General features: G+C 41.3%; 1 protein-coding gene across 3 annotated transcripts; it reads left to right on the top strand.

Moving 5' to 3' along the window:
* Positions 1–34: 34 nt before the first annotated feature.
* Positions 35–27,589, top strand: rfx2 (regulatory factor X, 2 (influences HLA class II expression)). Of its 3 annotated transcripts, XM_030727970.1 has the most exons (18): positions 35–234; positions 10,578–10,686; positions 11,692–11,781; positions 14,080–14,162; positions 14,751–15,021; positions 16,219–16,293; positions 17,146–17,327; positions 17,512–17,631; positions 19,017–19,138; positions 19,427–19,545; positions 22,353–22,465; positions 22,671–22,822; positions 23,289–23,386; positions 24,315–24,464; positions 24,583–24,791; positions 24,907–25,060; positions 25,164–25,206; positions 25,641–27,589. In XM_030727970.1, exons 2-18 carry the CDS (start codon positions 10,579–10,581, stop codon positions 25,760–25,762), a joined length of 2,211 nt encoding a protein of 736 aa, XP_030583830.1. In that variant the 5' UTR covers positions 35–234; position 10,578; the 3' UTR covers positions 25,763–27,589. The 3 variants fall into 3 exon arrangements, with proteins under 3 accessions (XP_030583830.1, XP_030583832.1, XP_030583831.1); XM_030727972.1 differs by lacking the exon at positions 11,692–11,781; XM_030727971.1 differs by lacking the exon at positions 16,219–16,293.
* The last annotated feature ends 50 nt before the right edge of the window (positions 27,590–27,639 follow it).

Raw genomic sequence — 27,639 nt, 5'->3', positions numbered from 1 at the left:
CATTTAACTGGGCGGAACACACGTCTCTTTGGCCCCTCCCTTACATAGTGAGGCCCCTGACGTAGGCTTTTGAGGGTAGCAACAGTTGCCTCGAGACCCCGTCGCGCTATAGTGACTGTAGCCGTGGAGACAGTTACTTACCAACGGGCGCAACACTCAGCAACAGCGGCAGCAGCATCTGGAAGTCACCGAGAGAGTGGAAAAAGAGAGGGCACAACTTTTCTGAAGGCAAAGGTGACTATATGTTTGTAGAATTTAGAAGCTGAGTTAATCCTATTGTTGAGGTCGAACGTGTATAGTAGGAGTCTTGGTTATTTACAACATAACTTTCCCTTCTTTTGTGGTATCCGCCCCAAGTTGAGAACGGCTTTCTACTCTTCATTTGACTGACATTTACCAGTTGCTGGCGACAGCCTTTAGCCTGGGGTCCGTTTCACTTCTGCTACACTTTTCCTTTAACATTGTACTCCGTGTCATCGATACTTCAATTCCAGATTGATTCAGCATCACTTTACACTTGTTGCTACGTCGTGCTGTGTATGCTACGAGGTCTGAACGCACTTCCAGCACAGTATCAGCGGGGATCGATGGTTAGGCTACCAGTCAAGCTACAGCTAATGCTAATTTGGACGACCAGGAGCCATGAGTGCAAGTTCGCTTGTGAGTTCGTGTGGAGTTGTTGACGGCGGTTCTGTGTTGTTCGCCACAGCACGGGAAAACTTCTCGTTCCCAGAATCGCGTTCTCCAGCAGGTGGAAATGCAGCTAGCTAGCCTTTAGCAGCAGCGGCAGTTCTGTTGCTCTTACCCACGTCCGCTGTGTGCATCTCCTCGCGGTCACAACTTTTATTTCTTCTGGCAGTTGGACAGCTCTTTCGTGGCAGTTTTCACTCTCAAATTGTGTCCTAAAAGGAATCAGAAATACTGATACTGATTCCTTTTAGGACTGACAGAAGCACTGATAAACTTCTGCCGGCGTGGTTACACCTACACCAAACGTGATGCTCCCCCTGGTTTCTCACACTAGTAAATCACGTCGTTGATCAAACTGAATTACCTCTCTAAAACCAAAATGCAACTTTACAGTGAAGAAGTTGTGATATTTCAGAAATAACTTGAATAACAGGGTATGTTACAGCTAGATGGTGCTATGATGGTTCTTTTATATTCCTCTGTCTTGATTTAACTGTCTTGGATGAGAAATTGAGCGTTTAAATGGCTGTTTTCTGCGTGAATTTAAATACAGCTATGAATTCTATAACGACTAGAATGGTGAAGTCAATTTACCCTTAAATTTAGAGCCATCTAGCAGTCTTTTTTTCAGTTTTGACAGTGCCTTAGTTATTGATCAGATTCACAATCAAATTGTGTGCTAATGGTCAAGGTGTTCTTAGTGCCACTGCCTCTTTGTTCAAGTAGAAGGTCTCATTAAGGTTGCTGTTTGATCCCTCTGCAGAGCTGAAGGCACATATCGGTCTGTACTGTTGCATTTCAAGGAAACAAAGGAAGCTAGAAATTTTCAGTAGTTTTACACTGCGCCCGTGTCTGTCTTTGCCCCCCCCCCCCCTCTCCTTTTGGGATTGTGTCTCTTTCTGTCCCAAGGGGTGCATTAATTCTAATGAACTGTCTTTTCAGAGACAGCTGTCAGGTGCTCGGTCATTTGTAGTGCTTGCTATTGAAGCATCAGGAAGAATCTTTGCAGCATGAAGATTTCTCTAATTAATGCCCTCTTTGCAATGAATTGATCCATAAACTTAAAAATTTTTACTTACATGAAGAATTCATCTTGGAGAGAGGCTCTGAATGATTGAGTGAAGAGCCAATATCTGTTTCTTTTTAGTTAAATGGGTCAAAAAGTAGGTCTGAGTATGTTAATACATAATGTTCATGAACTTCCATGATTTTACTCCTTTTTGACCAGACCATGTGCTCGTTGACTGGGGAGTTGGCTTGTTGTGGAGTATGTGTCAGAGAAGGAAACTTATCTTTGATTGGACAGACAACTTCCCGCAGCTACAACGAAAATAAAGAGATGACTGCGCTGAAACTGTGTGTGTCCCCCGCCAACCCCACCCCCCCAATTGAGCATGACACTGTTATGTTTACATGGCAACTTGATATACAAATACACCCAAGTCATGGAAAGAAAGGGGTTGGAGCGTGCCATGGAGCGAAGTGTTATTCTTTTAAAAGTCAGTGTTTTAATCAGGTTATTTTCATCTCCCTCTTTGTGGTAGGAGTGCATAACTCTAGCCTGCAGAGGCAGGTCAGAAAAGAGAATTAAACGAAGTGGATAGCAGCTGGAGAGTTATTAAAAATTGGTTACTGCACGGCTTGTAAAATGGGGAAATTATTAATTTGCACATTGCTTTGAAAGCGTATATATATATATATATATATATATATATATATATATATATATATATATATATATATATATATATATATATATATATATATATAATATATATAACATTTTTTTAAAATCTCATGAATTTCAGCAACAACACTTGCTTTACTGACATTGCCTTCATCCTGAGATCGCCAACTGCACATGTTACATTGGCCTGTGATTTGGAGACATTAATTTTTCTTCTTTAGGCCGACCTTCCTCTCTAACCTTATTTTAAGCCATGTTTTTTTTTTTTTTTTCCTTCTTCTCAGTGTCCACTGTTGTCCATGTGCCATTTTGAGTGTTTAGTGGGCCCATGTGTGTACTACAGTTCAGCTATCAATAGGACAGCTGCAGTGGTCTCTTGGGCAGGGGGGTGACCTGACACAGCTTTAAGTCACATGTCCTCACTCTCTCTCTCTGTGTATATGGTGTGTGCTGTGCATGCTCGTGTGTGTGTGTGTGTGTGTGTGCTTGCTCATGCTGTATTTAGCCTGTCTTAATGAGGCCCACTGCTGCCCCGGGGAGGAGTTCTCAATCCAATAGCCAGCTTCAGATATAGACACAGACCTGACCACTACTATGAGTTTTGCTGGTGCTGTTTACAGTTGATCATATTCCTGCAGAGTTTCATTTACCTCCCAGTGTGATAAGTGAACTGTTTGGCTTTTGAAACCTATCATTGTCTCAATTTTTTTTTTTTTTTAACACCACTTTTAATGGCTTGTCCCATAACTCCAGTCAAAGGCATGTCAGGAAATCACAGAGCAAAGCAGAAGAACTGAGAAACGAGTGCCTCGCGGGGCTTGTTAAGTGGAAATTAATAGTGCCATTTGTACACATGAAATGTTTTAATTTCATAAGCTCCATAATTCATTTATTTGTTAAGGGCTTTTCATTTTAACTGATGTGTTGCCATTACTGTTTTATAAGATTTGTTGATAGGGAAAATTGTTTTAAGTATCCTCTTGACTTGCATCAAGTCTTCCAGCTGTAAAGATGTTGGAAATCAGTGGAGACTAGGATACAAGGAAACAAATCCCATACTGAAAAATGCTGCAACTGATTGGCCCTCGTGTGGTGACAACAAGTTGAAACTCGTTGTGAAATGAAATGTTTTTCTGTGTGTGTGTGTGTGTGTGTGTGTGTGTGTGTGTGTGTGTGTGTGTGTGTGTGTGTGTGTGTCATCAGCAGCATTCTTAGCATTCCACCTGTTTGTATCGTAGCTACACCACTGGTAATTAAATTTCCTGCCACAAACAGCAGACAAGGCAGTTACATTTGCATTACAATGACTGAACCCCCTCTTCCTTTGAGGCAGGATAGTAGCAGACCTCCATTCGCTCCCCCACTTTTCCTGTTTTCTGTAGAGTTTGGGGCTAATTTGTTAAGGGATATTTATTTGAATAAAAGAGAACAAATTTTGTTAGTACAAAACCTGCTACAAAGTAATAACCAGAACCAAGACTAGTCTTTTTGGTGGAGAGGGCTTCAAACAGTATTTTTAGGTTGAAATGCTTTTCAGAAGTATTTACATGATGAGATTTAATGGGTAGCAATTGCAGAGCATTCAGGGGTGGAAACATTCTTGATTCAGTTAAGTGGTAGAAGTCCTTTTACCGTGAGATCCCATTCTTTATCTTAGAAGACCCTCTTCTACTCTTTATCTTGAAAGGGGAGCAAATGTTAATCTCACAATGTTCACTGCTGGTGGTATTGTGTGTTCTGACAAAAGAGCACTGCAGATTGTAAGGTAGGGTAGCAGGCCTCTCAGTATGTTATCAGGCTGTTTGCTGTATGTTCTGTGTTCACTGTGCTTTTTTTTTTTTTTTTTTATACACGTTTATGATAAATATTATTGAAATCGCACTGAATGTAGAAGTTGGTTGGGTAAATTTGTGTAAAGGTTGAGTAAGTCCGAAGTCAGTAGAATATTATTGTAATGGATTTGACTGCTAGTTGGATAAAAGCTGATCTATACCTAGTCCCAAGACCTTTTATGTATGTTTCTGTAATATCCTGTACAGGAGTCACTGGTTTTTTAGTAATATTCAGACTCTCGCATTACTGAGGTCCACTTTATTTGTGTCTACCTATAACAGTTAGTTTGCTACTAATTCTGGATGCAGCTTGGGTGTAACACTGCTCTATTTTAATGAAAATTGTAGTCCAGTGTCCATTTCTAATGCACAAACAATTTACATGAATTTACAATGAACTCATTTAATTATATGGGTATCTGGCAGCTGTACCAAATAGCAAAAGATTTCTATCTGTAATCAGTATTCAGGTTCAAAACTGTTAGATGCAAAGTGTGTGTATGTGTGTGTGTGTATATGTATGCATGCATGTATATATACTTTAGAGCTGACAAATGGAAAGGAAAACCCCTGAAGTGAGGGGATCCAGTGGCCATGTTTTGGGTGTGTGTGTGTGTGTGTGTGTGTGTGTGTGTGTGTGTGTGTGTGTGTGTGTGTGTGTGTGTAAGTAAGTAACCTGGCATGGATTGGTTGCGTTTTACCTCTCTGCAAGTCAATACAAATCTGTTCTGAGTGATCACCTTTATCCTGTGATGAAGCATTTTTTTGTCTGTGGGGGAGTGTTCTCTGCCAGGATAACAATAACCCCATTCGTAGGGCACTAGGAGTCACTAAATGGTTTGCGTATGAAAATATAGTGAATCATATGCTATAACCTTCTCAACCCCAATCAAACCTGTGGCATTTATTGGGACATAAGTAAAGTTCACAACTTGGGAGAATCAGTGCCAAAGTGCATGGAAACTGTTCTGGTGTTACAAGATAGCCCCAACACCTTTAATGTTGCTTTTTTCCTCAGCCATCTGTACATTTGTCTGCGTAGGGTTTGGAGGTGAAAGAGGCGTTAAATACTTAAATCTGTGTTTGATGGCAAGCAGTCAGCCTGGTAGAGTATTCACTACATAAACAACAGACACTCAGCTCTGTCTCAGATTTAAAGCATTAACTGATGACTCATTATTTCGTATCAAGTAGTGCCCTGCGTTCGTACAGTGCGATGATTCTCGGTGTCATATCTCTGCTGAGTGAATGCTTGCCAAGAAGGCAGACTTCTCATGTGAAACACGAGGCTTATCTCAGGTTCATCGGTCAAGATTGTGGAAGCTTGCTGCCAGAATCTGAGGTAATCTTCAGAGCATGTGCTTTCCTGAAAATAAAACTCAAGTGTACAGGTTGGAAACACACCTGTTTTAACAGAACTAAAAGCAGATTTGTGTATTGTAATATAGCTACAGAGAAGGTGAAAATCAGTGCCTAGCGTAAGCATTAGGATACTGCACTTAACCTCCCCAAACATTAGCCTTTTTCCAGTTCCTCCTTAAGCAGCCAGAACTGAAAAGATAAGTTGCTGCATTTGCCTGTTAGTAACTGTTTTTGTAGTGTATCTAGATTCTTAATATTGCATCTCAGTGACACAATTGCAGGCCTGACAGGAGGGTATGCTTTCTTAGTTTATTGGTTTCACAAGTGAAATAGGTGGTATTCAAGATTCTCCACTGTAGCTGTTAGCTTTTCCCACTTTGCCCCTTAAGCAGCGAGGTGACTTGAGTAAACTTCCCTTCTTTGTGTCATCAGTGTGGCAGCCTTAAAACACATTAGCTAAATTCTCTCGAAAGAAAGAGACACCCACACACGAGAGGGTAGTCTGATTACATTTCCAGTTGTGACATCTCTTTCCGCTTCCCTGTCTGGTGTTACTTTTTTTTTTTTTTTTTTCTTTCAGTTTAACTTCTTGAAATGTGCAATTTTCAAATCCTCAGCCTTCATCTTCAGATGTTAAATGGTAAGGATAAGAGGCTTGGGCAAGGGCATGGAAATCTGGAAAGGGTTAGAAGAGGTATGGCGCTGGGGAGGAAGTTGCGAGTGTAATGCATAGACGAACACACAATCTCCATGGCAACAGTTTGATCTTTCTCTCTGTGGCTGTCAGGCCTGCAGCACACATGGTGACGGAGTGGACAGGTTGTGCTGATGACCAGAGGCGGGGTGGTGAGAGCTGGGGAGGGGAGGAGTGTGCTTGCATCAGAGATAGTGGTCGGTGCCTGCTATTTTTCCTCCTCTCTCTCTCTCTCTCACTCTCTCTTTTTCTCGCTCTCTCTCATCCACCCACCCCCTCCCACCTCTCCCTAAACTCTGCCATCTGCAGACCCCAAGAGCTGCTTTGATTGGATTAGCCATGAATTAATGAGACAGGCTTGAAGAACAGCCTCTGTTGTGGAAATCTCTTATCATATCTTAATTCGCTCTTTGTGCGAGCGCGTGTGCCTGTGTGATCTTATAAGTTCTTTTAATGAAATCAAAGAAAAGCTTAATGCTGTCTGTTTCAAAGCCACAAATTACAATGAATTTGCTTGAAATAATATCGCTGACTAAATTCATTCTCAAATCAGGGGAGTGCATGTTAAAGCCCTGGCAGATACCTGTTGCTTGTTCTTGAGAGATTTAGTAAGGTAAATGCAGGAAGAAATGCACGGGCACCGTGCTGAACAAATGCCCTCCGTAGATGCCTTTTTTTTTTTTTTTTTAAACAGCAACAAGTGTCACTTCTGCTTTATTTTGGCTTCCACTGAGTTGGAAAAAGTTTTGCTCTACTGAAGCTGTTTACTGTCATCTGCCTGGGGAAAGACTCGGCTTGGTTTGGATGTGCTGTTTTTGGGTGGCATGAGTGTAAAGCAGATCTGAAGAATAGACTCTTGTCTCCTCGATGGCCTAAACATTCCTCCTCCTTTTGACCACCAAGTGTTTTCAGAAAACAGCACTTTAATCACATCCCAGTCAATCTAGTCTTAACCAGCATAAAGTCTGTACATTTTTCTATGACTGCAGCACAGAAATAACTCTGCCTCCATGTCCCCCTGCTGTCTGAAATTAATAGCTTACACACTATTTATTGTTGTAAGTTTCTACTTAGCGTGAGATAGAAGGATCAGGTGGGGGATGGCATTGTTTGGTTTGGGAAGTATTCTGTCGGTTGCGTAGCAACAGGCTCCTGGAAACGGGAGTGGACGGTGTTGCCACTAGCAACCGTTGTTGCTCTGCAAACAATGTGGGCCAGTGCAAACACGAGCCAAGACTGTGGGCTCCTGCTTTTAATTGAACATCTGTATGTGTTTTTCTCTGATCGAGCCCTGTGTAAGTTAGATCTGTCAGTGACAGATGTTTAAATTTTGTTGGCAATATAGACTCAATTATTAATGACAGTTTGTGAGGCCTCAGGGTTTCTGACATGTGACTTCTGTTGTTTTTGTATTGCTTTTAAAACTCAGGTATTTCCTGAAAGCAGGGATTCTTTTTGTAACGCTGTTAAGTGCTTATCTGGGATTTGCTTGAAATAAACCAGGCTCATAGACCTGACATGAAGACACACTTTTTGTGTGAAGTTGTCTGTGTAGGAGGCACAAAGGTTTGGCCCTAAACTCTAGCCCATCATAAAAAGTGGGTTTGCAGCAGTGAGCTGGCCCTCCTGCTGGGCTCTACCTTTGTGCCTTTCAGAGCTGCTGGTGGGGATTTTGTGTGGCTTTTAACCTTCCTCGAACACTAAACAGTGCGTGGCTTAGAGGAGTCTTTCTCTTTCCCCACCAACTCAGTGATTTTGGCACAGTTTACCTTACCTAATTTAAGCCAGTGCTTTCATGGACGAAAACATGCAGGTCAGTGATCTGTTTTTTGATCGGCCACCATCTCGCTGTGCCGTCCACTCATTAATGGAGTAAAGAAGCTCCCAGGCTTGTGTTGCTTCCTCTGTTGAAAAGGACAAGTCTGAAGAAAATTGATGGGATTGCTACAAGTCTTTTTATAACTCAGCTGCCACTCCATACACAAATTCCTGGCTTTAGAAATGCAGCCGAGGGTTGCAGCAGGTTTTAATGCAGTGACTTCTTGTTAGTGCTGTTCAATAATAGACATTTATCATTTGGATAAACATTGTAAAGGAAAAATGATAGCCTTTACACATTAGTGTTAATTGTGCTCTGTCTAACAAATAAATCAAAATGGACTCAGAGGTATGCTCCAAAAGGAAGACTCAATGTGATACTTAGGACTGTTTGTTTTTGAAGATTGACACACATCAGGAATTTCAACATAGGCCTCCTAGTCTGTCTGTTAGTCATGTAAGCACTATTTTTGCACGTGGCACACATGGAAGATGTCACTAAGTGGCACACCCATTTCTGTTTAATCTGCTTATGTGTTTGATTTTTTTTTTTGGTATTGAATGTTATCATTCACTAAAAATAAGGTGTTGCATCCTTTTTCTTGGTCCCTTAAAATAACTTAAATCAAAATGTGAGCTAGACACTGTAATTAGCATTTGATCAAGTAATATGGGGGACTGTCCCGGGTGTAGTGCCTCCGGTGAGTCAGTGTTTTGTGTGATACAGTCTTGAACAAAGCTGGTCTGCTGGATACTGAGATTCACTGTTTCTAGTCACTATTTTGTAATGAAACATGTCCTTGTGGTCTACTTTTTCACATGGAAACCTTTAGCAACAGTGTTTTAGTTGTACAAGAGCCATGTTATCCTCCATCCTCATAGCCCTTAAATGTTTTATGGATGAGGGTGTGACCCCCGACTTTGGTGCAAACACTTCTCTTGTTTTTGTTAAATAGATTTCCTCCTCATTGCCATCTATAGTGCCGTTTCCTTGAGTCTGATTGGATTTTTCTTTCCTTTTGGTCTTTTTTTTTTTTAAATTTTTTTCCAAAAATAATTTTTCTTGGTTGCTTCCCTCAGACACAGAAAAGTTCAAGTTTAATTTGTAAGGATTTTGCTTAATCTCTAAGACACACTCATAACCCATTAGTTATTAGCCTAATTTTTTGACTTACCTGAAAGTTAAGACTTGAGAAAGCCAAGACACATGCGTGGCTGCTTGTATCTAGTGTGTGCAGGTTACTGCACACAGTGGTTTTTGTCAGGTCTCTTCAAGTGAATTAAAACAACGTTGTTGCGCATGCTGTGTGTTATGACTAATCACAGCATGTCTAGAGCAGGTTGTGTCTTGCGGCCCTTCACTGTAACGCGCCTTATAAACACTACATCGCCGTTTCCCCGCTGACTTTTCCTGCTGCCCCACAATTTCTGCCTTTTAAATTAAAGACTGCTCTTCAGTCCAGGCCCCCCCCCCCCAAACGATGTCGTATCTCCCTCTCCTTTATTCAAATCATCCTCCCCCTCCTCTCTTTGTGGTTGTGCTCAAAAGTTCTTGTGCAGAAGCTTTATAAGGGGGCTAAAATAGGAGTGAACATGGAGGCATGGGGGTGGGAGCTGGGGTGAATTGGTGGTAGTGGTGGGGGTCATAGATTCCTCTCCATAGCAACCGACAAACGTTTACAAAGCATTGAGGAATTTCCTCATATCAGCTGGATTATTGGAGCCGTCAGAGATCAGCTCTTGCTCAAAACAAATGCTGGATATCATCAGGACCCTGGCAGGGGCTGGAACCCCACTGCCATTTTCATCTTTTCCCCCTTCGTTTTTTCTTTTGGGAGAAAATAGGGAAGTTTTTTTTTTTCTTTTTTTCTATCTGCTTGCGCCCCCCCCCCCCCCCCCCCCCCCCCTTTTTGCAGTTTTATTCTTCTCTTGTCCCTGCCTTGCTCCCGCTCTTTCTTTCTGTCCTTTTTTTTTTTTTAAAAAAAGAGAGCCTTTGTGTCGCTCCATTTTTAGCTCCCCTTTGCTATGCTGTGCACATTGTCACCCAGTGGAAAGCAGAGCAGTGTCAGTGGGTTTGGTCCTCATGAAGCAGTTCAGTCCTGTTGGTAACTTGAACTTCTCTACTGTAATTTTTCCCCCTGGGTCTGCTTTCTCAGCAGGACGATAAGTGTGTCAGCAATAATGTTGGGCTATTTATTTTTTCATTGATTAAGACTGAAGGTGGGCAGCTTCTAGGGCTCTGAGAGCTTTAGTGACTCAGCTTGAATTGGTAAAGCCCGAAAGCCCCTGGGGTACAATGAATGCCCTGGTGGCTCCACAAGAGATGGGATGGGGTGTAAGAGTGCTTGTTCAGTAAAGCCATCCATTTGTGTAGATTCAGAATGCTTCTATTATATTCTTTCAGACTTCATTTTTACCTGGAAGGGTATTTCTTCAGTCTGGTAGAAAATTGCCTCTTCTGATGTCTTTGCTGTTTCTCCTTAATGCTTCCCAGCATGCAGAACTCTGAGGGAGGGTCAGAAACCACGACCAGCGTGGCAGCGCTGCGGACGTCATCATCAGCCCAGGCTCCAGTGGTACAGCCTGTCCCAGCCTCTCAGCAGGTAGGATAATATATCTACCCTGCTGCTACTGTGATGATAGGGCAAAGTCTGTCATGACTTAACTGTTCCATGCCATCTCTTTCCAAATGTTAAAGTACAAGAGAGAAGTTATTTTGGAAACTAAACCAAGCCAGGAGCTCATGTTACATGGAATGCCAATGGAAATATAGCATAGAAGATGCCTTTTCTAACTTCCGATTGGGTCTTCCGATTTCTAACTTCCGAGGTTTGAACACTCGGTTCCAGCGCTCATGAAAAATCACACCACTCAGACAAATAACACTCTCTAACCTGTGCAAGGAATGCTAAATGCTACTTTAACTTGCATGTTTTATGCTCATTTTTTATCAGGAATTGTATGATAAAAATATGATGCAGACTGGCACGGTTTGGGCAACAAGTCCACTTCCCTAATCGCTTGACCACGACTGCGCCGACATCCTGCTTTGCCTGCGTATTATTTCTAAAAGCCCACCCTAATGTAGCAGGTTAAAACCTTCCCTGTCCAGCAGCAGCAGCAATAAATAAGAATGTATTTTTAAATTGTGGTTCCAATTTGTAACTTGTCAGCAAATAAATCTGCTACCGTCCACTCTGCCAACAGATGCCTCTCATATCAATTTACCATATTAACTTCTGCCATGACTTCTCTCTGCATTGCCAGACCAGTACATCAAATATACTAATGTTTGAGGCTGCAGATAAATGAGTATTATCAGCACGAGTGTAAAGGGCAGTGGACATCTCTGTTGTGTTGTTTTTTTTTTTATGTCCATGTATCCACACCTATCTTTGGTATTTTATATGCAATACCTGTAAAAAGAAATGTAATCTTGAATTTTTGATTCTGCATTGTTGAGGGAAAAAAAAAAGTTACCGGAAATCCTCATTTGCTAAATGATGAAGATATTTGTTATTGTGTTGACTGTTACATGTTTAGAATAGTGTGTATGTGTGCTTTTTACTTGCCTATCTATGTAATTCAGTTGTCTTGTATCCACACAGAGGGTGCTGGTTCAAGCCACAGGCTCAGCTCAGAAGGGAGGACAAGTACAGCAGCTTTCAGTACCCAGGGCTCAACAGGTCCCTCAGCAGGTACACAGTACTGTACTTACTTGTACAGTGCTCTGAAAATATGTATACCCCCTTGACTTGACATTTTCCATGGAAAAAATTGCTGAAGACCTGTGCAGTCTTATAATAAAGTAGGAAGAAGGTTACATTTATTTTAAATTAATTACCTACCCAGAATTCAAGGTTGGCAAGCCTCGCCCCCTGTTTGACCAGGATTTATTTTTCTCATTTGCAAATACTTGTCATTCATCAGGTCTTATTCAGGTTACAGTTTACACTTAAAAATAATGAAATTTAGTCTCAAAGGTTTCTACTTTGGCCTTCAACAAACAAATTAGGTAGTACATGAGCAGAACGGTAACAGAACCATGTTTGTGTTTAAACGCCGAAGATCTCAAACATGTTAGCCCATTTATTTTACCAAAAAGCCCTGCACATCTCTCCTGCTTCCTGCGCTCCTGATGCGGGTGTGAAAGTTTTTTTCTGGCTGAGCCTGGCCCACTGGCTGTATACAGGAATAACATGGGTATACTTGTATTAAAATCTCTTCATGGCTTTTAAAATTATTATTATTTTAAACAATTATTTCTTCCAGTGGTTAAAATAATAAGCTTTGAATGTGTGTGATGGTGACTGTGTTTTTCTTGGCTTTTCTGCTGCTTGCATTGTGATTATGTTTATGATTAACGGCACAAAGTCAGCTCTTGGTCCCAGGGTATAATGTGACTTGTAGCAAAGTCCATTGGTATTCCTGGGGCTTGAACCAAATCCCAACTTGAAATCTGTGTGATGTCAAACATCTAATGGTAAATACTAAGGGCTGAACCGACTGTCTTGGTATTAGTTTGTCCTCTGTGTCAGTCTTTCATTTTCACATGCCACAAGATCATTTGATAGCAGCTAAGACAGTTCATGACCCTCTTTTCATCATTTTAATCTTTTAATACATCATTCATTACCACTCAAATGCTCAGTCAAATAGTAATGTTCTTGTTTTGAAAGGAACTACGTTTGTTTTGTTTTTTTAAATTTAAAATGACTTTTAAATTGATCAGAAATGTTATAAATGGAATTCCATCAATAATATGAAACTGTATCTACGTAGGTTCATTTTTCAGCAGCCATTACTTATGTGTTATCTAATGCAAGTTTATCATGCTAAAAGCTAATTAATCATTAGATTAGAACTTCAGATCTGTTTAATGACAGTTGAAAACCTTAGTGCTGGCCTTACCATAGAAAAAGAAGTGGGAGGCCAAAGTGCACATCTGAGCAAGAAGACAAGTATCAGAGTCTCTAGACTAAGAAATGGACAACTCAATGGTCCTCAACTGGTAGCTTCATTAAACGAAACCCACAAAACACCTTTCTCAGCGTCAGCAGTGAAAAGGCATCATTCAGGGCTGAGTTACAGAGAAAAAACATGTGACACTGTCCAATGAAAAGGCAAGATTAAGATAGGCATAAGAACATACTGGACAGAAAATTGAAAAAAGCGTCATGTGTTTGACCCAAAGATTTTCTACATCTCTGGAATGTTGAATAAATGAAAAGATGATGGAGGAGGGCTCATCATCTGTCAAGAGTGGTGGAGCGCTTTGGTAGAGGTAAAGTGTACAAGATAAATGAGGACTCGAGTGAATTAAGCTCTCATTCCATTTTGCAACATGATGACCTATTCTCTTTTTTCTTTTTTGTTTTTTGTTTGTTTTGTAAACCACATGTGCAATATGTATGTATTCATTCAAGTTCAAATCCACTCAGATATGATTTTACCAAATGCAAAGTGTACATTTTGATCTACTGTTTATATGCCTGCCACAGCTGTCATTGGCACAGCGCTTTTTGTGCACACAATATGTCTTAAATGCCTTGAGGGGAATTTCCACAAATTTCTCGCAAGTGTTCACTTGAGCTCCATAAAGAACTGGTTTGATTGCAGCAGTCATTATCAGTGTCACTTTGATTTAAGTTCTTTCCCATTCTTGTGAGAGCGATATCTCAGGAACACCTTTTTGTTTCTGGGACAAAAGTTCCCTTGGACTTGAGAATGGACTGATTTTTAAAATTGGTGGTCAAAGGTTATTAGATGTTCAGTGCATACAGTATATTGTGTGTGTGGATAAACACGGATGTAAATTGAAGCTTGGAAGAACGCACCAGCAAGGCATTAATTCTAGTTATCTTATTTTTTTCTACACAGCATTGTTCAGATCACCTTCTTCCTTCGTCCATCTCGATATGATAAATAAATTAAATCATGTTCTCAGGCCTGTTTCCATTGATCACTGCTTTCATTGTGCTGTTGTCTCCCTGTAGGTGCAGCAGGTGCAGCATGTCTACCCATCCCAGGTCCAGTATGTTGGAGAAAGTGGAGATGCTGTTTACACCAATGGAACAATGTAAGTCATATTACATTATTTCAGATGGGGGGGGGGGGGTGTAGACCTTTTGTTGTGAATGTGTAACATGTTTACTACAGTAACTCAATGAAACTGTCAGTGAAAGAGCCTGAAGGGCTGCTTTTTAAATCTCACAGACACACCACTGCACATATTTGACTCTGCTCCAAATGTGGAGTCATCTTGGATTATGTGTAAGTGGGTGCTGGATAAAAGGAATAAGCACAAATGATTATCTAGACTACTTTTTTTAAATTTATATTTATATATATATATATATATATATATATATATATATATATATATATATATATATATATATATATAATATAAAATAAACTAATCTAAGTGCCATTAAAGGTAACTTTATCCCACAGTTTGCTGCTTAATATGACTGCAGCAAAACTAAATATTTTGATGAGATCAGTTATATTGTCATCTATGTCAACACAACTATGTAGTGTATCAACAGTACTGTTTTCTTGTGCCTTTGCGCAAGATTATAAAGATTCCTCTTTCCAGACAGAGCTTAAAAGTAAACATACTTTCATTTAGACTGCGTGCTCAGTTTTGTGACCTTTTCTGCAGACGAGCAGCCTACTCCTACAACCCCGAGGCTCAGTTGTATGGGCAGAGCAGTGGCGGGGCCTATTTTGACTCTCAGGCTGGTGGAGGTCATGTTACCACAGTGGTCTCCTCTGCCAGTGGTGGTGTGCCCCCCCATGGCATGGTAGGCATTGCCATGGATGTGGGCAGTAGTCACATCATCTCCAGTGGCAGCACCTACCTGATCCATGGCGGAAATATGGAGGGAAGCCGTAACCACATATCGCACTCATCGCGCTCCTCCTCAGCTATGGTGAGCAACACCCATCCCACTCTTCTGGTATTCCGTTGTACATCTTTCAACTAGCACAGGATTGATGATCAAGCCAAAAATAAAACGTAAAACACCAAATGACAGTATGAAAGTCGGTCCTTGAAAAATACTGAATAAATGTGCTGAAGTGTTTGTCTTTTCCCTGACTACTGTGGGTGGGGGTGGGGGTGTCTAAATTATAGTTTTCATAGTAACTTTCATCACTACCTGAGGCTGCGTCCTGACTGACCACCCAGTTTCCCAGGAATCTGCAGTCTAAGTCGAGGCCTCCTAGCTCTGTAGTAACACACACAGAACAGAGTGGTGCAGGCCAGTGAGCCCGTAGAACCAGGACATTGGCTTAAATAATTCAGCACTGCCTTGTTTCAGAGGTTTTCACAGGCACTTGAGCGCCCTACGAAACAAAGCAACCCTTGGGGCTCATTACCATTTGGCCAAGAGCCCTCGGGAGCCTTCTTAAGGCTTGGACCGCTGCCTGTTTCTTTTTTCTTTTATTCTGTCTCCAGTTTGGCTGCAGTACCAATTCTTTTTTGACTTGATTTTCTTCTACAGCTCAACAGAATGTCCCTGGTTTTGTCATTCACTTCGCCCGCCAGTTGGACTCCATTTTTTTTTTTTGTTGTCTGGTGATAGAATAATATGTCAGCGTATTTTCTACCATGACAGTCTTGCTTACATTGTAGTTACAGCTTACTCTGTCTGCCCTTTAGCTCATTAAATATTTTTCAGAGCTATATTGTTTGATAAACTGCAGGGTGGTAGGCATTGTTGACCTGTTGCTCAAACCCTTGAGCTGACCTGTGACCCTATTTGTGGTTCCTATTTGAATACATTAGTGTCTGACCGCAAACCTTAACAGAGCAGCTTAACCCTATGAGTCCCTTGATTTGCATGCTTTTGTCAGCCAGTACTAGACTTGGCTGCAACACTTTTTTTTTTTTTTATTATTAAATAGAACTGCAGAGATCTGGCTGCTCGCTAACAGTCTTAATCCCCCTAATCTTTTTTGTGTGTGTTTTGTATTTTTTTTTTTTTTTTTTTTGTATTTTTTTTTAATATACCACTGCTTATTTCTGTTCCCTTCCCTTTTTCTGTCTGTCTCTCAATCTCTTGCCTCCTCCCCCTTCTGTGTCCACTTTTTTTTTACCCTTTTTTGCATGCCTCTTCTTTCTTTAGCTTGAAATGGCGATTGAAAACCTCCAAAAGTCTGAAGGAATTGCAAGTCACAAAAGCAGCCTGCTCAACAGCCATGTAAGTCAACCAGGAACTTTCTTTGAAAAGGACATGAGAGGTGGAAAAAAAAAAAAAGAAAGCCATGGCTGAATCTGTAGGCTGTGTGCTCCCCTTGCGCTCTGCTAAGATGACCACACTGCTACTTAATCTACTGCAAACCTACTTGCTCTGCACTGCCTCACTGACACGCATAATTAATTTTCTTCATCTGAACTTGCACTTGCTGTCACTCTTTCCGCAGTTGTGGATCTTGTGTATGTGCCTTAATACTCTGCATCTGCATGTACTTAAGTTGATTGATGTGTTAAAATATTCTTTTCACTTCTAAGTACACCAAGACATGCACTCAAATTTTATTACAGTCCAACTTTCACCTTGCCAGGATGCTGTCTGTTAGGTATAATAAGCCTTACAAATAAGATTCATGTAGTATCTCTGTGTGGGTCCTTCCCTTAACTCTTAACCTATATTATTTTATTTTTTGCTACATTATTTGCATAAATTTAGTTTGAAGTGTTCTCTTTTTATTAGCTTGCACATTGTAAATCATAACGTTACTAATAATTTCTAATCATGCTGTCACAGACAGTACTATAATCCTCCTCAGTTTTGTCTTATAGTTTTGGCCATGTAAACATCTCCTTAGTCATTGTTCCTTATGCTGTCATCACTTATGTTCGCTCAAGAATATTGTTACACAAGGGGAGTGCAGTGGTGTCTCTGGTACTTAACTCACTAAACACCTAACTAAAACCGGTAGCCTGTGGTGTGTGTTATCTGTTTTCTGTTGTCTTCTCCGTTACTGGCCACAGAGCAGAATTTGTCCACTGGGACTCACTGATTTTGCGACTGTCTTCTGTGTATTTTTAGCTGCAGTGGCTTCTGGACAACTATGAGACAGCAGAGGGAGTGAGCCTGCCCCGGTCCTCCCTCTATAACCACTACTTGCGGCACTGTCAGGAGCAGAAACTGGACCCAGTTAACGCGGCCTCCTTCGGCAAACTCATCCGCTCAGTCTTTATGGGCCTGAGGACCCGCCGCCTCGGCACCAGGTAGGAAGAGGAAGAGGTTGTTGCAGATGCTGATGATGGTAATCACATGACCATTATAGATGTGATGATGCTTAATGCTTATAGGCACTGGTAACTTGCTGATGGATCAGGCTAATGATAGTGATTACACTGATGGCAAGGCTTCTCATGACTGGTTTCTGGCTTTTCCCTCTATATCCACCAGAGGCAACTCTAAGTATCATTACTATGGCATCCGGGTGAAGCCAGACTCACCACTCAACCGGCTGCAGGAGGACACCCAGTACATGGCCATGAGGCAGCAGCCAGTCCACCAGAAACAGAGGTCAGCTTTTTCTCCCAGTCTGCTTGTTGTACCATTCTTTCTTTACATTTCATTTGACACAACTTTTACTATCATGTCTAAATCAAACAGGACATCAGCCCTGTGACTGCTTTATCATAACCCACCCTGCTGCTTGCTATCCACAGGTTTCCGTAAGAGCGTAGCTGCTGTGACAGACTGCTACTTCCGCTGTACGGTTTTATACTTCCGGTTACGCAAAGTCAGAGCCAATGACAAAATTTGGGTACTTTGTGCTGTAACGGGCGGCTTTATTAGTTGGAACATGAGCTCGGGTTCAGGTTGTGCTGTCATTGGTTGTCACTACATCGGTCTGTACATTTGTTCAAATTATTTTATTTTGTAAATTTGTTCTTTTTCCCCAACATTATACTACCCAGTTGCGCATCCTATTACTGTATTTTTTCCTTATGTTTTAAGTTTTCCTTTAATGAACAGCCTCTTATTTATTTATTTTTTTTACATTATTTTATCTATAGTGTGACACTACAGCATACAGCCTACACAAAGCTTTAACAACGTGTGGCTTCCACATGTAAACACTTAGCAGTTAGCAAGATGACAGCTGTGTGTCTCCCGGATCACAGCCTTCAGCCAGTCCAGTGTTTCTGTTTCAGTGATCTGAACATTCTGATATCCAGATACCGTATTTTTCAGTCAGTGAGAAGTGATGGGTGAGGCACTGTTACTGAATTGTCCTGGCTGCTTTTTAAAACATCCTTGCAATGTATCCACCTCCGATGTGGTACCATTTACGCCAGGTAAAAGAAACTGCAGTGTCAAAATGTTTAAATGAACAGCAAGTGTGTAAGATCGCAACCGCAAACAACAGCGCAGTGGAAGTAAAATACAGGCTTCCGCTATGAATTAGGGGTAATGGCGCGAAGTCAGGAATACTGGATATTCTCTTCCTCTCCATTTTCCTGTTTTACTTAACCAGAAACGAGAACCGTGCTGCTTCTAGTGCGTCCATAATGTGCTGTGTGTACTAATGTGCCCAATGTAATGTACATTTTTACTGGGAACAGTTTTTTAGTGACCTCCTGCAAAAATTTGGGACTTGTAAGTGCATTGCTTTGTGTTTATGTCTGAGTATTTCTGAATAGTTAATGAAACTCTGCTTTTCATTCTGGTGCTAAATTGCTCTTTAATGCAGCATATGTACGTAGATCACTGCACATACCCACCGAATTGATGCAAACATATCTCAAAACCCAACATTTTGGTGCTGCTTACATAAATCGGCTCAGCTTTGTGCCAAATGTGGTGCATGTGTCTACCCCTCAGTGCCAGATTCCTTGATTCTGCTTTCCCAGATCTTCAAAAACCAGCTAATCTACACAGTCCGCCCTCTTATGTCTACATAGGTTCAAGCCTCTACAGAAGGTGGACAGCATGTCTGACAGTCTGTGTGTGAGCTCTCAGCACTGCAACAGCACTCCAGAGCAGTCGGTGGCTGCTCAAAGCCAGCACCACCAGCAGTACATAGGTAAGGACACTAAAACTACTTAGTGAGTTTTACTCTCATAACTTCTATTTTTCCAAACGCAGTCTTTAATAGTAGCACCAGATATTTTGATAAGAATAAATCAATGTGTGAAATCATAGTCATGTTTTGGCTTTACTTGCAAATATAATTTAAACTTAGGTCATGAATGTCAGACACTGTGGCATCCGCTATGTGAGCTACCCATATCCATAAAACAGTTTGTCTTTACTCCTTGGTGCTGTGTGGGTGAAATGAGTGACACCTGTCTACATTTTTGCCTTTATGCAGATACGTCTCACACCTTGCCTCCATTTCCAACTCCTGACTTGGGCACCCAGTCTCTGCCTGAGCGCATCAACGTGAATGATATCAAGAAGTTGCAGACACTCTACAGAGACCACTGTGAGGTGGGTTACATCGCTGTGGTGCAGTTTTATTTTATGGATTTGACTTGTGTCTAATGCTTAGAAAGGGTTTGTGCTTCCGTTTTGTAGCATCTCGTTGCTGCTTGCAGTGCACTCTGCCCTCGGCTTCCTCCCTTCACTTTCCCACATAGTTAAAGGTTAAGCAAACAATGAGAAGATTGTTATATATAAATAATATAGTCAAAAGCCTGTCTTTGTCTCGAAAATATGTGCTGCTTGTCAGGAAAGACTATATAAAGAGCACTAATTGCACCGGAGTACTCTGCACAGAATCTGCGAGGATTAATTGCCATGTTTGTGACACCTTCAGATATTTGTGAATATACATGACAAACAATAACAATGAATCGTTTTAATAAGCAGATGCATTTTGACTGTTTAAAAAAAGGTGTTTTTCTTTTTTATCTTTCATCTGCAGAAACAATTACCAGTCACTGAAGTGTTGTGTAGATTTTGGTTTTAATCATGTTATTCTGATCTTTTGCACATCAAACACACGAACAATACATTTGAGTTGAGCCCATTACCGTACTGTTATAAATTACAATTGTCCGCAGCCAGCTTTGATATTTATTACCTTCCTAATAGGATGAAAGTAAGATCACTGAAACAATAAAAGCCTACAGTTTAATTAGTAGCTTTATAAGCTCCGACTCATTCTTATATTACATAAACACTTACACATCATTCACCAGTTGAGTATGAGATATCATATCAGTGAAGCATTGACTTTTTCCGTAGTTCATTTTGAGTCAATCCCACAAACATCCTGCCTTCATAAATACTGATAACCTCTTCAGGCTGACACCCATATCAGCCCTCTCGTCTGGGGTCAGCCGCCGCCCGGCTTTGGTGACCTGGCGTTGCTTTCAAGAATGAGAATTAATTCAATGACACTGACATTTAAATATCATTTAACTGATAGGCAGAAAAGGAGGAGGAGGACAGAGAGGTGAAACTGAAACCATACTTGGTTGCTATGGGTTGAAATTTAGTGTCGCTCTCAGTGACGTGTATAGAACCACATTTCAGAAGAGTAGAAATAATTCTGGACGTTAAAGTGTGGGTCTTTACACACAGGCGAGAGGCTGTGATTAAAAGCAGCAAAGCTTCGGCTTTATCATATTATCCCTGCCCTCCCCTTGTCCAGCCTCACCACGCTCCCTTTGTTCCAGCCGTCTTTTCATCTCCGTGCAGCTTTCAAGACATGCCAATTAACCTTTCAGTGCACTGGGTGGACATCTTGGTGTCTTTGTGGTGGCCTCCCCTTGGGCCTTTGTGTAGCCTTGTCGGTGGACAGGCACACGGGCTCCTGTCTTTGTCTGCCAGCACATTTCTGTCAGTCTCGCAGCTCACACTGCCTCTGCATCTTTAATGTTTATGCAGTCAACATTTCTCCTGTGATTTTGTTTTTTTGTGTGTGTGTGTGCCGACACTGACCTATTAACACATTTAGCCAAGAGTTTTATTAATATAATTTAACATGAAAACACAAAGATAACAAGTTGGCCTTAGCTCAAAATATTTGACTTCATTTTCATAGAGTAAAGAGTCTCTCTTTGAGTAGGCTGTAGAGTATCCACTGTGGGGCATATATTTATTAATGTCATGGTAACAGCCAAATACTCAGGCGTCAGCCAAGCCTTTGAATGAATGTTTGAGAATAAATGATTAGTTTTCAGTAAACCATGGAGGGTAATAAATCACTGTATTTGTTGTGTGTACGCACAGAAACAAGCAGTTAAGATTCAGGAAGCTCCGCTGCAGGCCTGCTTGTCTGTCTCAGACTCTGCACGTGAACATGTGTTATTTCTCCTGCACACTTTTTTGTGTGTGTGTGTGTGTGTGTGTGTGTGTGTGTGTGTGTGTGTGTCTGTCACATAAAACTGTGGAAGCAAAATGCTCCTGTTTAGCAGGGATGGGAAATTCTCCTTTTTGTTTTGGAGTTTTGTGTTTGACCTGTTGCTGGGGGCAACTGTAAACACGGTTGCCATGGCAATGGCTGGAGAGGAAGCAAAAACATATCATGTGATTCAAGCCTACACTGCTGTGTAACAAGATCCAGCGGCAAGCGTGCATCCTGCCAAATAGAGAAAGCAGAGAATTTCACGGTGCAAATCAAACTTTTAGCGAGCAGACATTCTGAACTGTTTCAGATTGACTTTTTTGCTTCAGGTGGAGTCCAGGTATCACCTCCTCCAGCCTGATGAATGACCCCAAACACGTGTGCAATGCTGGATTTTTTTTTTTTTTTTTTTTTTTTAAATATTTGAGCTGGGCTTCAGGGTTGATCTGCTGACTCTTGTTTTAGAAGCAGCGAATCATTTTAGATCTGAGCAGCTTGCCACTGCTTCCTTTGTGCTCTTCAAGTGTTCACTTGTTTGCAGCTTTCAAAGGGGCTTATACTTATGAACAGGAAAGAGGAAGTCCCATGGGTTAGCGCAGGTCACTAAAAAGTAGGCAGATGCATGCACAAATCTGTGACTAAGCAACCCAGATGAAATAGGGTGCAGAAATTAAAAAAAAAAAAAAAAACTGCAGATGAAGGTTGAACGTGCCCTTTAGGATTCTCCTGGTGATTAATGTGCAGGGAGCTGTGTTTAAGCTGGCTCATTGTCTAACCAGGAGGGCCTGGAGTGAGAGAGAGGCAGCCTGCCTGGCTGTAGAAACTTTGTTGTGTGTCTGGTTGCCATGGTTCAGCTCTGTGTGTTTTGTCCCCTTCTTCCTCCCTCTCTTTTCCCTCCACTGTTCCCTCCCCCTCAATTCCCTCCCTCGTTTCCCTCCTGCAGGCTACTTTGGATGTGGTGATGAATCTCCAGTTCCACTACATTGAGAAACTCTGGCAGACCTTTTGGTATTCAACACCGCCATCTAGTGATGGAAGCACAACCATTCCCAGCAGGTCAGATCGCACAGACCGGAAGAAAGGGGGGTGGGGGTGGGGGTGGGGGGCTTCAGTGTTTGAAGCTGGGGATTAAATGACCTTGTGGTGTTATGTCTGTGATTTCACCTGTATTCAGAACAAAGTGTAAGGCAGCCTTTAAAGTTTGGATTTTATTTATTTATTTTGTGTGTGTGTGTGTGTGTGTGTGTGTGTGTGTGTGTAGTGATGATGACCCAGAAGGTGTGATTCCCAGAGAGAAGCTGGTGTCTCTTTGTAAATATGAGCCTGTCAGGCTATGGATGAGGAGCTGTGATCACATCCTTTATCAGGCCCTGGTGGAGATCCTCATCCCCGACGTGCTGCGACCCGTTCCCAGTAAGTACTACAGATGATTGTATTCATATGATTTTAAAAATGTACTGCAAATTACAGAAAGCATAAAGCAAAACTAATTTCAAGTCTGCTTATCAGCTGATTGTTTGATTATTTCAAATCAGACAATATTACATATATTTATCAGAAGCAAGGCCGTAAATGCAGAATAAGCTGTTGAATCAACGGATATGTTCAGTTTTAAGAAACAGCGATCAATGACATACAGGATGCATTTAGGAGCAATGGCTTTGTTTGCTGACAGACTGGAAAACATTTTATTTTCAGTGTTGAAGTATTACCTCTTTGCACATGAAGTTATGCGCTGACACAATAACCCGCTTTAGTGGCATTTCTTTGTTTTGTTTGTCAGTATTTAATTGCGCTGCATTTACACTCTCCCTAAAAGCTTTCTGCAGAGTGGTGATAATAATGATACTTTGTAATCCAGGCTGCTCTCTTTCTTTAGGCACTCTCACTCAGGCCATCCGTAACTTTGCCAAGAGTCTGGAGGGCTGGCTGACTAATGCCATGACCAGCTTTCCGCAAGAGATTATCCGCACTAAGGTAAAAATAACAAACAAAACTCCCTTTTATAGATCATCTGCATACATGTGATTTATGTGGGTTAGACTGTAATAAAGCTTGACCTTTCTAAAACATCTCCTTTTTGTAGCCTTTTAAAATAGCATTTCCATAAATGTTCAGCTGTTAGTATTAACTTTCAAACTCATGTGTGACCTCTCGTGATGCATTTCTCAAAAAGCATCTCTCACTCGACTTATGACTTTGAGCAGGGCTCCTTACTTACTGTGATGACCCGATCTGTGCAGCAGTTTATTTGCATTTATAGATGTGACTGAGATGCATTGTTTTTTTTTTTTTGTGTACTGTAAATCTGGGTGAATTTGACAGCATTCCATAAAACATCAGTCAAATCTGAGGAAAAATTACCACCAGAACTTTTTTTTTAAAAAAATAGAAGGAATCATGGCTGGAAGATGAGCCTGGTATCAAAATGCAGCAACAAAGACTTTTAATATGCTTTAACTGTTTTGACCAGCCATGGTGATAGGACTCAAAACATTTTTCAAGTTATTTCTGAGTAAGTACAAATTTCAGGTTAATATCTCAAAATTTTCACTTACAGATGGCAAAAAATTTCTTCGGAGAGGAAACGAGCTTCCGTAGAAACCAATTAGACATCTGGGGAACCGTGTGCTTGCTTTTGTTACTCTGCATCATAGACATTATACTGGTGCAGTTTTGCTGATATATTACATGATACTGATGCCTAAAAGCGTGCTGAGTACAATTTTGGCTTTTAGATTATGACGTAGAGTGGCTGTAAAATGAATGTGCTTTTTTTTTTTTTTTTTTTTTTTTAAGAGCTCCAAATGCGTCCTTCAGCCCGAAAATGAATGAATTGTTACTCTGTCTGGACTCATCCCAGTCACGCAGGGCTTGAAGTGTATTTTCTGCCTCTTGTGTGCAGGTGGCCGTGGTCAGTGCGTTTGCGCAGACTTTGAGGCGTTACACCAGTCTGAACCATCTGGCCCAGGCGGCGCGTGCCGTCCTCCAGAACACTTCCCAGATCAACCAGATGCTCTCCGACCTCAACAGAGTGGACTTTGCCAACGTCCAGGTAAGTGAAACTCGATGCTGCGATGACAAACTTTTGTGTTGCGCAAGGTGCTGAACACTGTTTATGCGTCTGTGGTTTCTTGCTGAATGTGGCTGGGTGTGTTTGTTGTGTCAAACAGGAGCAGGCGTCGTGGGTGTGTCAGTGTGACGAGAGCGTGGTGCAGCGTCTGGAGCAGGACTTTAAGGTCACCCTGCAGCAGCAGAGCTCTCTGGATCAGTGGGCCACCTGGCTGGATAACGTGGTCTCTCAGGTCCTGAAACCTCACCAGGGCAGCCCCAGTTTCCCCAAAGCCGCACGCCAGTTCCTGCTCAAATGGTCTTTCTACAGGTCGGTGTGGGGAATCCCTGTGAAAGTCACTGAATATGGATCGTTTTTATAAACGTTCATTAGGTCATAAAGTTCCCTGGAGCTTTTTGATTTTTCACTTTTCCTTCTCTTGCAGCTCCATGGTGATCAGAGATCTGACCCTGCGCAGCGCGGCCAGTTTTGGCTCCTTCCACCTTATTCGCCTTCTTTACGATGAGTACATGTTTTACCTGGTGGAACACCGAGTGGCTCAGGCCACTGGAGAAACTCCTATTGCTGTCATGGGAGAGGTGAGAAAAAAGTTTAGAGCAAGAAACACTTGAACTTATATTATTAATAAAGGAATATTTAAAATTGCAAAATGATTGACACATTTTCTCATCTAAATTATAGTTCAGCGACCTAACCTCTATGATGCCATCACTCATGGAAAAAGGTACTCTTTCTACTGTCTTCATTTTTAATGATTTCAATAAAGTGCTCATCAGCTGGCTGTGGATTTTAAAACGGCATGTAAAAATTGTTGCTGATATCCTGTATATATTTGTTTAATTGGCATTAAATAGTCACCCTGTTGCACTGGGTGGCTTCTCATTAGTCAACATGGGTGCTGTAGTTCATTAAATGTGTAATAATACCCAGTGGAAAGCATTTCCTCTTCTTTTAAATAATGTAACTGGGAATTACTGAAACCAATAAGCTCAGGCTGAGAGAAACTGCGAACTCTGTTTCTTTATTCACTGTTAAATTTTATATTCCTGTTTGCGTGTCTGTATTGTGGTGTGGTATGATGTGCCACATTCTCAGCATGGTTTAGTTTTACTGGTTACTCCTTTCACATGAACTGTGTGTGTGTTTGTGTGTCTGCAGATGCATCTTTCTCTGATGAGATGAGTGATTTGGGCAGCGACGCCGATACATCCAGAGGACCCACTGAACCAGCTGTAAAGAGAGAGAGGATCGAAATGAGCCACCCACTGCAGGAGATGTGAGTCCGGTATGAACCGGGTCAGACCGAGAGCCACGAGAACCGGCATCTCACTCTCATTAGGAGGAAGAAAAAAAAGTTGCTTTTAAAGCCTTTTTGGAATGTCGCCCGTGGCTCTTGCTTCAAATGTCCTCCTGCAGTCAGTGTGTGCAATGTACATAGACAAGAGTGTAGCAATGCCCGTCCTCCCCTCACTAGCATTTATGAAAAGTGAACGTTTCTCAAGAATCTCACGTTTTTTTTTTCGTTGTTATTTTTGCACCACTATGTAAAGGTCTGAGTGTCTTTGTTGCAACTGTGAATTAATTTGTGCAGTATCTTTTTTTTTTTTTATTTTTATTTTTTTAAAGAATCTAGCTGTGCCATAGTGTCATTTGAGTGCCTTAGATCGCTAACTTTGAGATGTCTCTGTCCCTCAGCTGTGCCTCTACCGCAGTATGAATGTATCGTCTCCAAACCTCAAATATTCGAAGCACCTTTAACATTGATTACGTGTAGGTGTGCTCTCCTCGTTGCCTCTGCTGCAGCTCGTAGCAAATGCATGGGAAAAAACAAACAAAAAAATATAACATGAACATGCAACCTGTAGATCCAAAGGACCTCTCCCTCAGTCGCTCCCACCAGCCGAGCCATAGTTCTGGCTCCGTGTGTCAGGCAGGACCTCATAATGTCGCAGTAGTCAGTAAGGCGGGGACGCTCCCGCTATCAGCTTGGCTGTGTAAGATGTTGATCTATTTACCTCAGATTTTTATGCTGTTCCTCATTCGGCTCAGATGATGAGGCAACTATTAACAAAAAAAAAAAAATGTAGCCGTTTTGTGTTGTGTCCCGCACCCATTTCCTTTTTTTTGTGTAAATAGTTTGTGTTCCTCCTAATGGTTTCAGTGTTGTGATGCAGACCTGTGGTAGTTTCCTCAGCTGCCACGCAGTCAGAACAAATCCACAGTAATCAGCTTTATAGAGACGGGATGTTAAAGCCTGATCTGGAATCTGGTCTTGTTCATTTCAAGCAAAAAAATCAACACCTTGAAACCAGAACCCCCCCCCCAAACACACACACTAAAAGATTTAATTGGTGTCTGAGCTGACGACCCCCCACCCCCCTTCACGCTTTGTTTGAAATAGGTAGAAAAATATGGTGCATTATTTGGGGAATTAATCCATAAATTATATATATATCTTTATATGATGTAGACAGTGCGTGCTTTGTGGCCTTTGGTCTTTGCCTAATCTCTCTGTTCACGCTGTTACCTGGTTGGTCACATTGTATCAGAAAGAAATGCTTTGTGTAATGGATTAGACTGACGTATGTGATGAATCTGTATCCAATCTCAGCTGTTCAATGTAATGAAATTTAATTGTTACTGCAGTGCTAAGCTCCCAGTAAGCTATTAAGCTGACAAGAAAAAAAATCTATTTATATGAACTAATCTGATTTAATGGACTTGAGTTTTGTATTGAAATTGGTCCCACCCCCTCCCCCCATTTCCCTCACAGATGATTTTGTTGTAGCAACGAGAATCTTTGAATTTGAGTTTAAGGCTTTTTGTAACTTGTGCCTGTCACAGTAATTTGCCTTAAAGTGCTTTGAAAAGAATAATTTCTATGTGTACTTTGTAATGTTTTGTAAGGCTGTTTTAGATTTTTTGACGGAGGATTATTTTTTATTGAACTAGGTTCTTACAAGCATACTGAACCCTTATTTTTGTGTATTTTTAAACCTGTTCTTGACTACACTTTAGCCTGAGGACAGATGGTCTGTAATAAACTGCATAGTTCAGCTGTATTTTGTACTTGGTCACAATGTGTAATAAATTGATGTAAACAAAAAGGTTCCAGCACATTTATTTTATCAAATATCAACATCACAAAACGTCTATT

The sequence above is a fragment of the Archocentrus centrarchus genome, chromosome 4 (genome assembly GCF_007364275.1).
Source record: "Archocentrus centrarchus isolate MPI-CPG fArcCen1 chromosome 4, fArcCen1, whole genome shotgun sequence".
Lineage (NCBI taxonomy): Eukaryota > Metazoa > Chordata > Actinopteri > Cichliformes > Cichlidae > Archocentrus > Archocentrus centrarchus.
The sequence above is the reverse complement of the archived record's forward strand: the minus strand, read 5'-3'. Positions and strand labels throughout refer to the sequence as shown.